The sequence below is a fragment of the Lactuca virosa genome, chromosome 5 (assembly GCF_052849685.1).
Source record: "Lactuca virosa cultivar CGN04683 chromosome 5, Lactuca_virosa_CGN04683_v6, whole genome shotgun sequence".
Classification (NCBI taxonomy): domain Eukaryota; kingdom Viridiplantae; phylum Streptophyta; class Magnoliopsida; order Asterales; family Asteraceae; genus Lactuca; species Lactuca virosa.
The window spans coordinates 307,318,866-307,333,725 of NC_136430.1; the positions used below are offsets into that span (position 1 = coordinate 307,318,866).

General features: G+C 39.8%; 1 protein-coding gene across 1 annotated transcript; it reads right to left on the bottom strand.

Moving 5' to 3' along the window:
* Window positions 1–9,320: 9,320 nt before the first annotated feature.
* LOC145115718 (F-box protein CPR1-like) lies at window positions 9,321–11,689 on the bottom strand. Its single transcript, XM_079052072.1, has 2 exons — window positions 10,409–11,689; window positions 9,321–9,652 (listed from the first exon to the last, which is right to left on the bottom strand). Exon 1 carries the CDS (start codon window positions 11,596–11,598, stop codon window positions 10,417–10,419), a length of 1,182 nt encoding a protein of 393 aa, XP_078908198.1. The 5' UTR covers window positions 11,599–11,689; the 3' UTR covers window positions 9,321–9,652; window positions 10,409–10,416.
* Window positions 11,690–14,860: the final 3,171 nt, after the last annotated feature.

Below are 14,860 nucleotides of genomic sequence, written 5' to 3' on the forward strand. Positions count from 1 at the left end.
TATGACCTTTAATTTGTTATGATCTAAAAATATTTAAACTCAATAATTTTATAATCGTTAATTATATGTTTTATGATTCAAAATTAAATAATTCAAAATATAATATTATCCATAATTTTTTTTAGAAGAAAACACTATTTAATTGAATATATTATTGATCCAAAAGCATATGATTCAAAAATAATTTGATTCAAAATACTATGATTCAAAATAATTGGATTTAAAATTTTATGATCCAAAATTAATAAGATTAAAAAAAAGTATAAACGGAAAATATTATGATACTAATATTTTTCTTATTTAAAGTTTTATAATTGTTAAACATTAAAAACTCAAACCGATATTTAGTTTAAAAAATCAAAAGATAAACAAAAAAAAATCAATAAATAAATAAAAACACTAGTATCTTCAAGTATGTAGTAAATATATTAAAAAAATAAAAAAACAAAAATAAGAAAAAAAATTAAAAAAACGAAAAAAATAAAAATAAAATAATATAAACGAAAAATAATAATAAAAAAAGTTAAAATCGAGCATATATATGTTTAATTTTTTTTTTGATTTTTTTTAAATTAAAAAAAACATAAATAACGAAAATAAATAATAAACTCACTTAAATGACGTTCCATGGACGTTCGCCACATGTGATTAAATCTTCGAGTCTGTATTAGTTACCACAGACGTGGGTCAAATGTGAGCGGCCCATGACCAAATATTTGGGTTTGACATTTGTGTCATTGACGAAATGGGTGGTGGGGAATTTTTTCTCGTGGTCCTCATCATTTTTTGAGTCCTCACCGGAGTCAGACCTTATATATATATATATATATATATATATATATATATATATATAGAGAGAGAGAGAGAGAGAGAGAGAGAAAGATTCATATATGTTCATATGTTTTCTACATCTATTGTATGGATATAGAAACCAATCAAATTCTAAAAAATATATGTTATTAATAAATAAAATAAGAATACAATAACTATCTTAGTATATATAACTCTATTAAAAGAATAATTCATTAATAACCCTTAAAACAAGGGTATCAGCTAAAGCCTAAAAAACCATCTTCCCCTTCGATCGTCGACCAAGAATAAAACAATTTCCCTCTTCAATGTGGGTCCTCCAGCAGCCGCCGCCCTTCACCATATTCGTTGTCGGAATGTGTCTGCGTTGTCGCCATAGACCAACACCACAATCGTCGGTTACCTGTATGTACGTGATTTCTAAAATACATAGTGTTTTTTCTGTTGATTATTGGTTTACCAATAACGATTATCAATCACCATCTTATACAAATTGATTCTGAATTCGAATTTGGCACTTTTTGCCAGTCTCCAAAATAACAACATGATTTACAATTCGCAGTGTTTTTTTATTAATCATTGGTATACCCAAAAGAATTATCGATCACAATTTTATAAAAAAATTATTCCTGAATGTGAAAGTGGTCGTGGGTTTTAAGTTAATTGATTCTCGAATTTAGTGAAAGTGGCTGTGGGCTGATTGCATGCACCACACCATTTTTCTCTTTTAAAAATTCTTTTATAAAAATGATTTTCTTTTGAAAAATTTCATACCATGTCCTTAGTTTGATTTCAGACACACCCGAGAGTGTGCCCGAATCCCTCAAACCAAGGCTCTGATACCAACTTGAAACATCCCAAAAATACAGACGAAAAATTTCATCGTCATCATATAAAATCATAAACCATGTATCTCAAAATATCGTAATATCTGTCAACATATCAAAATCTCATCAAATATCAGAGTAAATCTCCCAGGCTAGAAAATTGTGGTGTGTGTCATGCGATCATCCCGAGTCCTTCCCTTTGCTAGCTGAAGTACCTGAAACCAAACTGAAAACTGTAAGCACAAAGCTTAGTGAGCTCCCCCAAACAACCACATACCATACACCTAAGATATAACATGTAACATAAACTTTGGGACACCGCCCAGCTGCATTGGGACGAACCCGACATCGGCTTACCCGGCATCGGACTCCTGCCCGGCATCGGGCTCACCCCGGCATCAGACCACGTCTGGCATCGGGCTTACCCCGACACATACACAACATATCATATATCATAAACACATAACATAAGCATATAACATACATCAGGCTTTCCCCGTCATCGGACCGAAGCCCGGAACACATAACAGATAACATATAAACTAACATGCATCGGGCTTACCCCGGAACACATAACATATAACAGATACACCAACATACATCGGGTTTTCCCCGACATCGGGCTTGCCCCGGAACACATAACACATACCATGCATGAATCACAAAGACATCAAGCATACATATACTCTTTTCGGGACCGCCCTGACATCGGACCGAAGCCTGGAACTACTGTCATCTAAACGGGTCGGCATTGTGGCCTTAGACTCGTTCCTACTGGAGAGAAACTCACCTCGTAAAGCTAAGTGTCGAATATCACGGAAAGAAATCCCTAACAGCTGCTCCGATGACTCCCCGGCTATCATTATCATAATAACACTTAGTCAAAATCCATAATACTTCTTAGGGTAAAATGACCATTTTACCCCTTGGTCTAATTTGGACCATACCCAAGGCCCAATTTCATCTTGTCCTCCCAGTCCACTAATGGCCCAATTTTCTAAATTGGGCCCAACTCCGTGAATGGAGCCTTCCTCAAGCCCAACAAGTGATTTAGTCCATTACTAGCCCCAAAGAATAATCCAATAGGCCCATAGTGGCTTAGTCCAAGGAAATGGCCCTATCTTCCTTATCCTTCTGTTCTCACATCGTGAGCTTCCTTGTCTCACGTCGTGAGATTCGACTTGACTCGGGTCGACACGGCGAGTCAACCCTGTTCACTCGTCCAGGGTCTCATATTGGGGTAATCGTCGTGCTCACGTCGTGAGGCTATACCGCTCACGTCGTGAGAAATGTTCTGTGAGCATTAAGCTCTTAATCCTTTAAGATGAGCGTTGGGACTTTCCAGAATACCTTATTTAGTCTAAAAGTCCATAAAAATCATATATTTTCAGCCATGCATGTCCAATGCATGACCTAATCACTAGCTAGGTCAAAAGTTGATATAATCATAAAGATTCAAGCTTGGGGGCCATAACTTGCACCAAAGTCCAGATCCAGGGGTTCTAATACAGCAAATGACTCAATGGTTCATAAAGTTGCTAACTTTATGAACCTCATGCTTGGCAAACCAATATCTCATGCAAAGAAGGTGGCCATAACCTAGATCTATAAACCTTAAGTGAAAAAGGTAGGATCTTTATACCTTACTGGAGCTCACAAGTTCAGCTAGTCCACAAAGATGAGCTTATCTTGCCAAAGTAAGTCGCTACAAGAGCTTCTTCTTCTTCCTTTTCAAAGAAAACAAAACACCATTAACACCAAAACCTCCAACAATGGCTCAAGGGCTCAAAAGGATCAAATTTAGGGTTTTCAGTGACTTGAGAGTGAAAGAGGCTGAGGATGGGCGACCCTAGCCTCCTCATTCTGTTTTATACCCGATATTTAGGGTTTGGGAGCATCAGGCTTGGCTCACGTCGTGAGAAATAATACCTCACGTTGTGAGGTTCGAGGACGCAGGTCAAGGAGTCAACGGCCCCTACTCACGACGTGACCGCTATGGCTCACGTCGTGATCCTCTTTTATGTGAAAAACTAATATTTAAAATACATACCGGAAACCAGGCGTTACAAATCTCCCCCACTTATTTTAGACTTCGTCCTCGAAGTCTGCTGCTGCATCCGGAAAAAGCTCGGGTAGTGCTCCCTCATTTCGTCCTCCGGCTCCCAGGTCCACTCCGAGCCCTTGCGGTGCTGCCACTACACCTTCACCAGCTCCACTCTCTTTTTCCTCAGCTCCTTCGTCTTCCTATCGAGGATAGCCACTGGTCACTCGATGTAGTTCAGGCTATCAACCACCTAAATAGCCTTTAAAGGTACAACTGCCGACTCATCCACTAAGCACTTCCGCAGCTGAGAAACGTGGAAAGTGTTGTGGATCTGGCTGAGCTCTGCCGGAGGATCCAATCGATATGCCACCTTTCCCACCCGGGGTAAAACCCTAAAAGGACCGATATACCTAGGGTCCAACTTGCCCCGCTTCCGGAACCGGATGACACCTTTCCAAGGTGACACCTTCAAGAGAACCATGTCGCCTACCTGGAACTCCATGTCTGAACGCCGCTTGTCGGCGTAACTCTTTTGTCGACTCTGAGCAGTCTGGAGCCTGCTCCAGACCTGCTAGATCCTCTTTGTGGTCTTGAGTACTACCTCTGTACTCCCCATGAACCTCTGACCGACCTTACCCCAACATATTGGGGTCCTACACTTCCTCCCGTAGAGCATCTCGAAGGGAGGCCGGTCTATACTAGCGTGGTAACTGTTGTTATACGAAAATTACGCTAACGGAAGATACGTATTCCAACTGCCACTGAAATCCAAAACACATGCACGAAGCATGTCCTCGAGAGTCTGAATCGTCCTCTCGCTCTGTTCGTCTGTCTAGGGGTGGAAAACGGTGCTGAAGTGGAGACGAGTACCCATCTCGTTGTGAAACCGCTTCCAAAATCTGGAAGTAAAACGGACAACTCGATCAGACACCACCGAGACAGGCAGTCCATGTCGCGCCACTACCTCTCGCACATAAATCTTGGCCAATTTCTCGACCGATATGCTCTCCAGGATCGGGATAAAGTGAGCGCTCTTGGTCAACCGATCCACGATGACCCATATCGAATCAACCCCACGTGCGGTCCTGGGAAGCTTAGTGATGAAATCCATAGTAATGTCCTCCCACTTCCACACGGGGATGTCTAACGGTTGCATCTTGCCGTGAGGCCTCTGGTGCTCTGTCTTGACCTTCCTGTAGGTTAGGCATCTCTCTACGTACCAAGCTACATCCCGCTTCATGCAAGGCCACCAGTAATCGGGTCGAAGATCTCTGTACATCTTCGTTGCCCCAGGATGGATGGAGAACCTCGAATTATGGGCCTCATCCATCAAAACATGTCGTACTCCGCCCCAGTACGGAACCCAGACCCTTCCATGCAGAGTCAACAACCCTCGACTGTCATGATCAAATGAGGCCACCCGACCCACAATCCTCTCACACTTCTGGTGCTCTTCCTTCAGGCCCTCCACCTGCGCCTCTCCAATCTACTCCAACAATGGAGTAATCACTGTCATCCTCAAACAAATGCCTCGAATCGGGGCCGCTACCGCCTTGCGGCTCAAGGCATCGCCCACCACATTGGCCTTGCCCGGGTGGTAAAAGATCTCACAGTCATAATCCTTTACCACATCTAACTACCTACGCTGCCTCATGTTCATATTCGGCTTATCCATGAGGTACCTCAAACTCTTATGGTCCGTGTAAATGGTACAGCGGCCCCCATATAGGTAATGTCGCCAAATATTGAGGGCGAAAATGTAACGTCCCGTTTTTCAAGGCTAAAAATTTCATTTTTAATTAAGTAATCATGTGAAATCATTTATCAAATATTGCTAATATTATATTAATTCATAAAACCATTACGTCGTGTCTCAAAAACATATCATCGGATAATAGTAATAATCAGAGTACAATCCCAGAAAACCCAATGCGGAAATCATGCGTGAGTGTGATGTGCCGCTACCGCGACGGCTCCTTCCCCTTCGCTGAAGAGGTACCTGAAACAAAACTGAAAATTATAAGCATGAAGCTTAGTGAGTTCCCCCATCATACCACATACCATACAAACACATAACATACATACTGCCAGGCATATCTGGGTGCCCAACCTACCCCTTCGGTCCTCTCGACCGGTGACCTTGCCTAGCATATCTGGGTGCTGGCATACCCCTTCGGTCCTCTTGACCGGTGACCTTGCCTAGAATATATGGGTGCTGGCCTACCCCTTCGGCCCTCTCAACCGATCTATCACATACAGTCACGTAATCATAATCTAACATAGCTGGGTACTAAGCTACCCCTTCGTCCCTATCGGCCGGTAACTTGGGGACTATTTTCCCCTACTACTACCATCATCACGTAACATCATATCATGCTAGCACATAAACATAATAGGTAGTAGCAAACCTAGATGGATATCACAAAGACATTCATCCAACATACAACGCCTACTGGTGGGCCGACATTGTGGCCGTAGACCCACCGCTACTGGAAGGTAACTCACCTCGATGTCGTGTAGTGTCTGAACTGTCCTCGGCGCGAAGGTCGGCCCTCCTCGACTCCTCAATCCCTACACGAAAACCTTCAAGTCATCAAACCGAACATACAACCCAACCAGGGTCAATACCAAAACCAGGCAAGTCAACATTGGTCAAAGTCAACGCCCGGTTGACCTGACTCGCCGAGTTGGTCTACCAACCCGTCGAGTCCATGCTCCAATAACCCGATCCAACCTCGTCACCACTCGTCAAGCCTTGCGAGAACTCGTCGAGTTCTCCTTCATTCAAATCATCGGGACCATCTTCATCCGACTCGCCGAGTTCTTCCTTCAACTCGGCAAGTTCATCTCCCTCAAGAACGTGTCTAGTCTATGACTCGCCGAGTTGTATGAACAACTCATCGAGTCCATCTTCAAAGGTTGGGAGATTGCCTTGGACTCGTCGAGTCTGTTCATACACTCGTCGAGTCCCACAATTCCCAGGTCCCTTTACGAGTCTAAACATTTACGGGACTTCCTTCCCGAACCACTAGTCCAACCACAAAAGGGATTTAATGGTCACTACATACCGACTAGCCGAGTTCTAAGAACAACTCGTCGAGTCCCTTCTTGACCCTTTCTATACAGTCGATTTAAATGGGTCTTAACATGTCAAAACCATAGATCTGGCCTCCTAATGTCCATTTTATACGTAAAGTTCCAAACTTGGTGCACAAGCATGGGGTCTTTGGCTCAAAAATCCATGAAAGGTGCTCTATAATGTGCATGGGGCTCTCATGGCTATATAGTTGACACCTTTATGCCATGAGACCCCTCCAATGACCCAGATCTGGAAGTAGAACCCCATGAATCACCTCACAAATCCGAAAATGGCTTAGAAAGCCCTAAATGCACCCAAAGTCTAAGCTCTAAAGATGAACAACCAAATTGAAGACCAAAACAGGGGGCATTTACCTTGATTGAGCTGAAAATGGAATAAGATCTCTGGATCTACAAGCCCCAACTCGAATTCCCAAGCTTCTTCCTTCCTTTCAAGCTTCACAAACCACCCAAAAGCACCAAAAATGGCCTTAGATCACTCAAAGCGGCTAGGGTTTCGATATGAGGTGTTCTGGGAGCATAAGGGACGATGGAGGCTGCAATAAGACGTTTAAATAGGGTGCAAACCCTCAAATTTAGGGTTTCACCCAAACAGCACCTACTCGCCGAGTCAGTCCCCGACTCGTCGAGTAGGTCACTTAAACTTCCCGCGGATCCCGTCTCTATTCGACGAGTTGGGCCATCAACTCGTCGAGTCCCAGAGAAAATACATAAAATTCATAAATAAAATACATACCAGCAATCCGGTGTTACAGAAAACCACATCCCCCAGCTCTAAATCGTGCGTCGGATAGTTAGCATCGTGAGGCTTCAGCTGCCTCGACGCATAAGCTATCACATGGCCCCTATGTATCAGAACTGCACCCATGCATGTGATCGAGGCATCATAGTAAACTACGAAGTCATCAACTCCCTCTAGCAAGGTCAGAATCGGTGCCTCGTATAACCGTTGTCTAAGGGTCTCGAAGGCTGCCTGCTGCTCAGGCCCCCAGCGGAATATCACCGACTTTTTGGTCAGTCGGGTCAAAGGAACTGCAATCTTGGAGAAGTCCTAGATAAATCTCTTGTAATAACCCGCTAGACCCAGAAAACTCTGAATCTCAGATGGAGACCTCAAAATCTCCCACTGCATCACGACCTTTATCTTGGACAGATCGACCAGAATACCCTTCCGGTTGACGAGATGCCCAAGAACTGCACCTCGCGCAACTAGAGCTCACACTTGGAGAACTTCGCAAAAAGTCTCTCCCTCCTCAGTGTCTCCAGCACCTCCCTCAGGTGTTCCTCATGCTGCTCCTGAGTCATGGAGTAAACCAAGATGTCATCAATAAAGACTATTACAGACCGATCCAGCATTGGTCTGCACATGCGGTTCATGAGGTCTATGAACGCGGCTGGGGCATTGGTGAGCCCAAACGGCATCACCACAAACTCATAATGACCATAGCGAGTCCTAAAAGCTGTCTTCTGCACATCATCGTCCCTGACTCGCATCTGGTGATACCCTGACCGTAGATCAATCTTGGAGAACCAAGATGCTCCCTGAAGCTGATCAAACAAATCATCTATCCTTGGAAGTGGGTAACGGTTCTTCACCGTTACCTTGTTCAGCTCCCGGTAGTCTATACACATACGATGTGTCTCGTCCTTCTTCTTCACAAACAGGATCGGGGCTCCCCATGGTGAACATCAACATTCTAGGCAATCTCCCCATCTTCCAACCCATTGTTTTGATTCTTGTGTTGCAACCAGGAATCGGAGACCCCATCTTCATCATCATCTTCATCTTCCTCAAAGTCGGAAGATTCAACAGCCGTATCCAACATGAAAGGATGTCATTTTTCTTCGAACATAATCACCCCAACTTTGTAGACTTTGTCCGCCATAAAAACCGGAAATTCTTCGTATAGGATACAAGCTTTACCTTGTGACAAATCGACACTATCCCAGTTGCATTCAGTAACTTGCAAAGTTTTCCCAACGTTACTAACAATAGTGGTGAAATTACCCGAATCGCGAAGATGAAGAGGAAAGCCAAGGATTTTAATCCACGCAAGCCGTTCAAAATGAAGATGGTCAATTTCAACCATTTGAAACACTTCTCCCGTAAGTGATTGCTCTACAGGAACCATTCGCCTTCTAGGATCTGCCTCTAACTACCAGGTACTAACTCAACAATATAAAAACCTTAAAGTATCCCAATTACGTTAAAACATTTTTACAAAGCTTATTTATGAATCTACAAAATAAAAAACCATGTGACTGAATTGAATATTATTATAATTATATATAAAAATAATCAGTGTAACGAATTTGTAAAATTACAAGCAAAGTGAATAACCATGTTGTAGAAAAGTCATCTTGCTTGTTTGACTTTGAAAACTTATTTGACCCAAAAAGCTCTCCAATAAGCTAATATTGTCAATCCTTCAAGCAGTTCCATGACTTTCTTTAACACATCAAGATATAACCTCATTAAATCAATCGAGCACCAATGAAAAAAAAAACAACAAAATGAAACGAATACACCAACATCAAGATAAAGGCAACCAACAAAAATAGAACATAATCCAAACCGAATATTACAAAATTCAGTATGTATATAGAAGGCAGTTGATGAGTATTATTACTGTATACTCGAAGCAGATACTTCGGTGAAAGCTGTTAAGTCAACAAACGATCCTTGGATGCACACAAGTAAAGTCATTTAAACAGGATCCAACCATCAAAAACTCCTAATTAAAGGTATTACTAATCCATACCCACCTATTCTAAGTTAAGACTCTAACACCAGGATTTCATAACACATTAAATCTTTAAAGAAAAACCCAAACATCTTTCCATATGATTTCCCATGAGGTCTTCATCGATCCTGCAACAAAAGATTCAGTAAAATGGGCATCAGAAGGATTCAACAAGAAATAGCAATGTACTTTCTTTATTTGTTTATTATAGCATCCTAGTTTTGAAACATTTAACTACAGAATTGTAACCCATTGTACTTGGAAAAATTCATTATAATTTCAATTTATTCTTATTAGGATATTCTACTTTGAAATTTTCACCCAATTATAGCAGTGAAAATTGCTTTGTATTTGGACGATGTTACTATAACTAGATGGATTTTTCAAGGTATAATGATGTAACAATGAAATGAAAGTATGATGCTATAAAAACAAATAAATGAAGGTATGTTGTTATTTCTTGCATTTGACATTTTAACCAGGAAATATATTAACACCTAAGAAACCGAAATGTTCTTGTCAATCACCTAGCTTAAAACATGGAAGACTGTAAACAACATAACTAATAGTACAAAAACAACAGAATTAAAATTTGAAAGTAAGTTGATATTCCTCCATCTACAATACCTTTTTCTTAAAGCAAGACCTTACAAAACATTGGGTATGAAAGCAATTATCATTAACTCCTTCAGTTCCCACAAAACATATACATATCTAGTTTTCTTTTCAGGTCAGGAATTGCTATTTTCATGCTCAAACATATATTAATCATTTTGAAAATCTAGCAGTATCATGAGCTAACTGCATTAAATAATGATATAAAGATATATAGATAACTACCACCTACAAAGATAACATGTGAAAGATAAATTCACTTAACTTACTTCTTTCTTTAAAGTACAAGCCGGAACCCCTTGGATAAAAAGTCATCTCTTTTGTTGTCATCTTTTTTCTCGATTTTCTCCTTTTTTGCACCACTTCCAGAAGGGTTACCAATGTTCACCTGAACAAGGCTTCCTGTAAAGGTTTCAGTAACAAATAGCCTTGGCATGCCAGCAACCTTAAATCTTTTCACTGTCTTATTCTCAAGATGATACCAGTAAAGGCTGTCAAAGTTCTTTTCAAAGAGCACTTCATCACCACTCCTAGAATATGAAACAGGCCTCAAGAAATCCAATTCCCTGATGAGCTTCACATCTGTGGTTGAAATCAACTTAGTCCATGAATCTTTGACTCCATAACTTCTCATCACCCATATGTCTACATTTTTCATGGGATAATGACAGACCATAGACAGACATCCTCCCAATATAGCCAAATTGACATGGAAATGCTCATTTGAAAGTTCAGGTCGGGGAACCAATCGCAACTCATCATTTGTGAGGTCAAAAGCAGCAATCAGAAAATCAACCCTCTTTCCAGGTTTTCGACTCACCAACCAATGCAAAGCACCCTTAGTAAATGTATTGAAGTTTCTTCTGTAACAAAGGTAGTAAGGGAAATCCCCAACTTCTCTCCATGCATCTGTTTTTGAGCTGAAAACCTCTATCTTTGAGTGAACAAGTTCATTATGCAAGCTACAATACTGAACCAATCTCACCACCTTGTGGTCATCGTGCACATGGTCGTAACCAAAACCCTTGATGCATACTCCTCGACCAAGACCTTCTGAACATTTCGCTGGGGCTAACCGTATTTTCTTAAACTTCCGGACTATTGGATTCCAAAACGCAATTTCATTATCCGGTTCAGTCGTACACAGGCACACCACGCCGTTACAAGAACCCAAAATTACAGTTTCGAAAATTGCAAAGTATAAAGGGTTATCTATTTTGTTTACAACTTTAGCAGATGAATCTAAGTTAAGATAGCAAAGCGTTCTATCACCGCCGAAAATGATATTGAGATTAGTGTTGGTTTGGAGTGAGTGATTGAGTTGGAGCTTAATCACATAGTCGCTATCAATTAGGGCACGAAAGGTTTTGGAAACAGACCTGAATCGCAGAAGCGGAGCTACCGGCAACCATGAGAGGATTTGGGCGAGTAGATCCGGCGGCATCGGAACATCCGACATAGTTCATAGATCACTTGTGAGCATCAACTGCTTTTGGCTTGCAAGCGTTTTACTTCTTTCAATTCACTTTACGTTCCGTCTATGGACCATTTCATTTTATCACTTTATCGGAACCCCAACTACCATATTCAATTCCAAATCAACCCCTGAACTTTTGAAGAATCACATGCTTGTCCTTAAAACTTACTTGGCATCGACTTTTAACATTCGTACTTTTATTTTGTACTAATATTCTACCTTTAATATGTTTATTAACTTTTACAATATTAGACCTAAGTAGTTGTTTCTCAAAACATAAAACATAAAATTTTTATTTTAATTATGGGAGTTTGTTACTCCCATGTAATTTGACTTGTAAGTTGTAACAAAATCTACTTTGAATATTCCGATCATACGATCCTACTTATGATCTTACGATCCTACCTGTAATTTTACCCCAAATACGACCTGTTTACGATATGGATCGTTTTTCATACCTAGGATCGTACGATCTTACGATCAGGATCGCGATTTTGACAAACATGAAATTTATAGGAATGTATTTATACAAAATAATAATATGTGTAGTGCATATATGACAAATGTCTTTGTACTTATTATTAATTTTTCTATACATTTTCTCATTAATTTACTAAGTATATAATTTAAATACATACCTTGATTTTTTTTTATTTTATTTGCAAATGAATTTTTTTTTACCATTTTATGTCTCTTATTCTTTACCAATTTACCGTTTATCATTTAGTGTTGTGATTTATGACTAACATTTTGAAGTTTTTATACTTTTGAATAAAAAATTGAATGTTTGAAATATTTTTCATGTTAAAAAATATAAATTAAAATTATGTTTATATTGTTGGATCTTATGATCCCGATCCCGATCTTGCAAATCCAAAAACGATCCTACTTAGGATCCCAATCTTGACAACCTTGATAAATCTTACAAATATCACCATGTTATTATCTTTACTATTATATAAAGCATTTTAGACATTTCTTGAAATTTAAGAGGTACCAAACCTACTACATCATGTACAATCAACTTATGCTTACCATTCAATACACATATTACATTTGTATATTTAGTAGGTTGAAAATCTTAATTGGTATCAAATCTATAACCATTATATCATGGTGTTTGTATATTTAGTAGGTTGAAAATCTTAAATACGGGTGAGATACGTTCTGGTGGTTTTCTTCACATCATAGGATTTTCCGGAGAGGTAATGATAAAAAAAATTGAAAAATATATTGTTAAAAAATAAAAGTAAAATGCTATAATAAACAAATAAATAGATAAACATTTGCGTTAAATTTACAAATTAAAATGGTTTCAGGACTACAAAAAACAACTTAAAATAGATTATAAAAAAAACGGATTGAATTTACAACCCAACAAACCGGTCAAAGTTGTGAAACAAGTTAAGATGTTACGGTTATTAGAAGTTAATATTATGAATGAGTGATTAATTGCAATTTACAAAGAAGTGACACATAAATGGATTTTTCAATGTTTGAGGATTGTAAAAACGAAAAAATTATCAATATTGTAACTTGGTTATACTTAAAGGTTTTTATGGTTTGATCCGATAGCCGCAATGAAACTATTCACCGAAATAAATTAATCACCGTCCGGACATTATTTGTCGCCGCCGCTTTGCGCGGGCACACGTCTAGTTGTACATAAATACATTATTATAAATACCGCTAACATATTATTATTTTATATGAGTATTATTATTATTTGAGTAATTTGCAAAACTGGTCCATGTGATTTACAAAAACACAAAGTTTTGGTTATTTTTTTCGACGTGCATCATTGGTCTAAAATGTGATAATTTTAATGGTTTTGGTCCCTAAATTTTTTTAATGAACTTTTACTCTTATTATTTTATTTTCCATTGTTTTTATATTTTGGTTCTTCTCTCCTTGTCTCCAAACACAAAAGCATCAAGAATTATTTGAAGTCCTATAAGTGATCAACTATCGACCACCTCTACCTATTATCGACATCCACCATCCACCTCTGTCTAATGCCTGCAACATCTGCCCTAGCCTCGATGTCTCTAGATTTAACACAAACAAAAGCATCAGAGTTTGTCACCTTTTTGTCGCTAGAGAAAACCATCATATCAATCGGATCTTAGCGCCTTCGTTAGAAAACCTATGTTGTCTTTAGTACCTGCACTGTCATTCTCTCTCTTTGTAACATCCCAAAATATGGTCGCAAACTTTTCAAATTTTAAAATAGATAAAATAGTATTTCCAATATCATACAAACATCTCAAATAAAATCAGTGTATCAAATGTCATAAAATCAGAGTAAAACATCATATGCAGAATCTCAATGGTGTGTGCGATGCACTCAACCCGACCTCTTCCCTTTGCAACCGAAAGTACCTGAAACATAAACTGAAAATAGTAAGCACAAAGCTTAGTGAGTTCCCCAAACTACCCTATACCATACATAATAAATCATATACCGGGCCCTCGCCCGGCATCGAGCCTCGCGCAGTATACAGATCTGTTATTTTCAGGCTTCGGCTGTCACTAGGCCTCACCCGCTATACACATACAATCAGTATCATATAATCATGCTAACACATATAGAAATCAATAACAGTAGCATATGTTCTAGTCCTCAAGCCTCGCCTGGCATTGAGCCTCGCCCGGTACGTATAGCAGCACATAACACATGCGAGGGTCACGCAGACTCCTAGCATCCTAACATATCAACAAGGGACGACATTGGTGCCTTTGACCCGCTAAACCCAGTGATGAAACTCACCTCGAATGTTGAGTCTCATAGAAGAAAATCCCTAGTTGCTGCCCTGACGACTCTCTGAGCTATCAATACAAAAATAACACCCAATCAATACTTGGGGTCCACTCTATAAATCAATGATCCACACTTGGGGTAAAATGACCATTTTACCCTTGGCCTAGCTTGATCCACAACTAAGGCCCAAAACCACAAACCACTAAGGCCCAAAATCAATAGATCCACAAAGGCCCAGTAATGGCCCAATTTTCCAAATTGGGCCCAAACCCTCAAATGGGCCTTGCCCTAAAGCCCACTAAAATTCCTTAATCCAAGATCTTAATTCCAGATGGCCCAAAAGTCCCAAAACAACAAGATCCAAGAAAATGGACCAATCTGAGGCCCAAACAACGCCAAGCCCATCTGCCTGAGTACGTGGGGCGTACTCGGCTGTACGCTAAGCGTACACGCTGCATGGCTCGTACGTTGCACGTGCGAGCT

Bases quoted from the DNA above. Each gene is read 5' to 3' on its own strand.
- LOC145115718 (XM_079052072.1), bottom strand. From the start codon at position 11,598: ATGTCGGATGTTCCGATGCCGCCGGATCTACTCGCCCAAATCCTCTCA.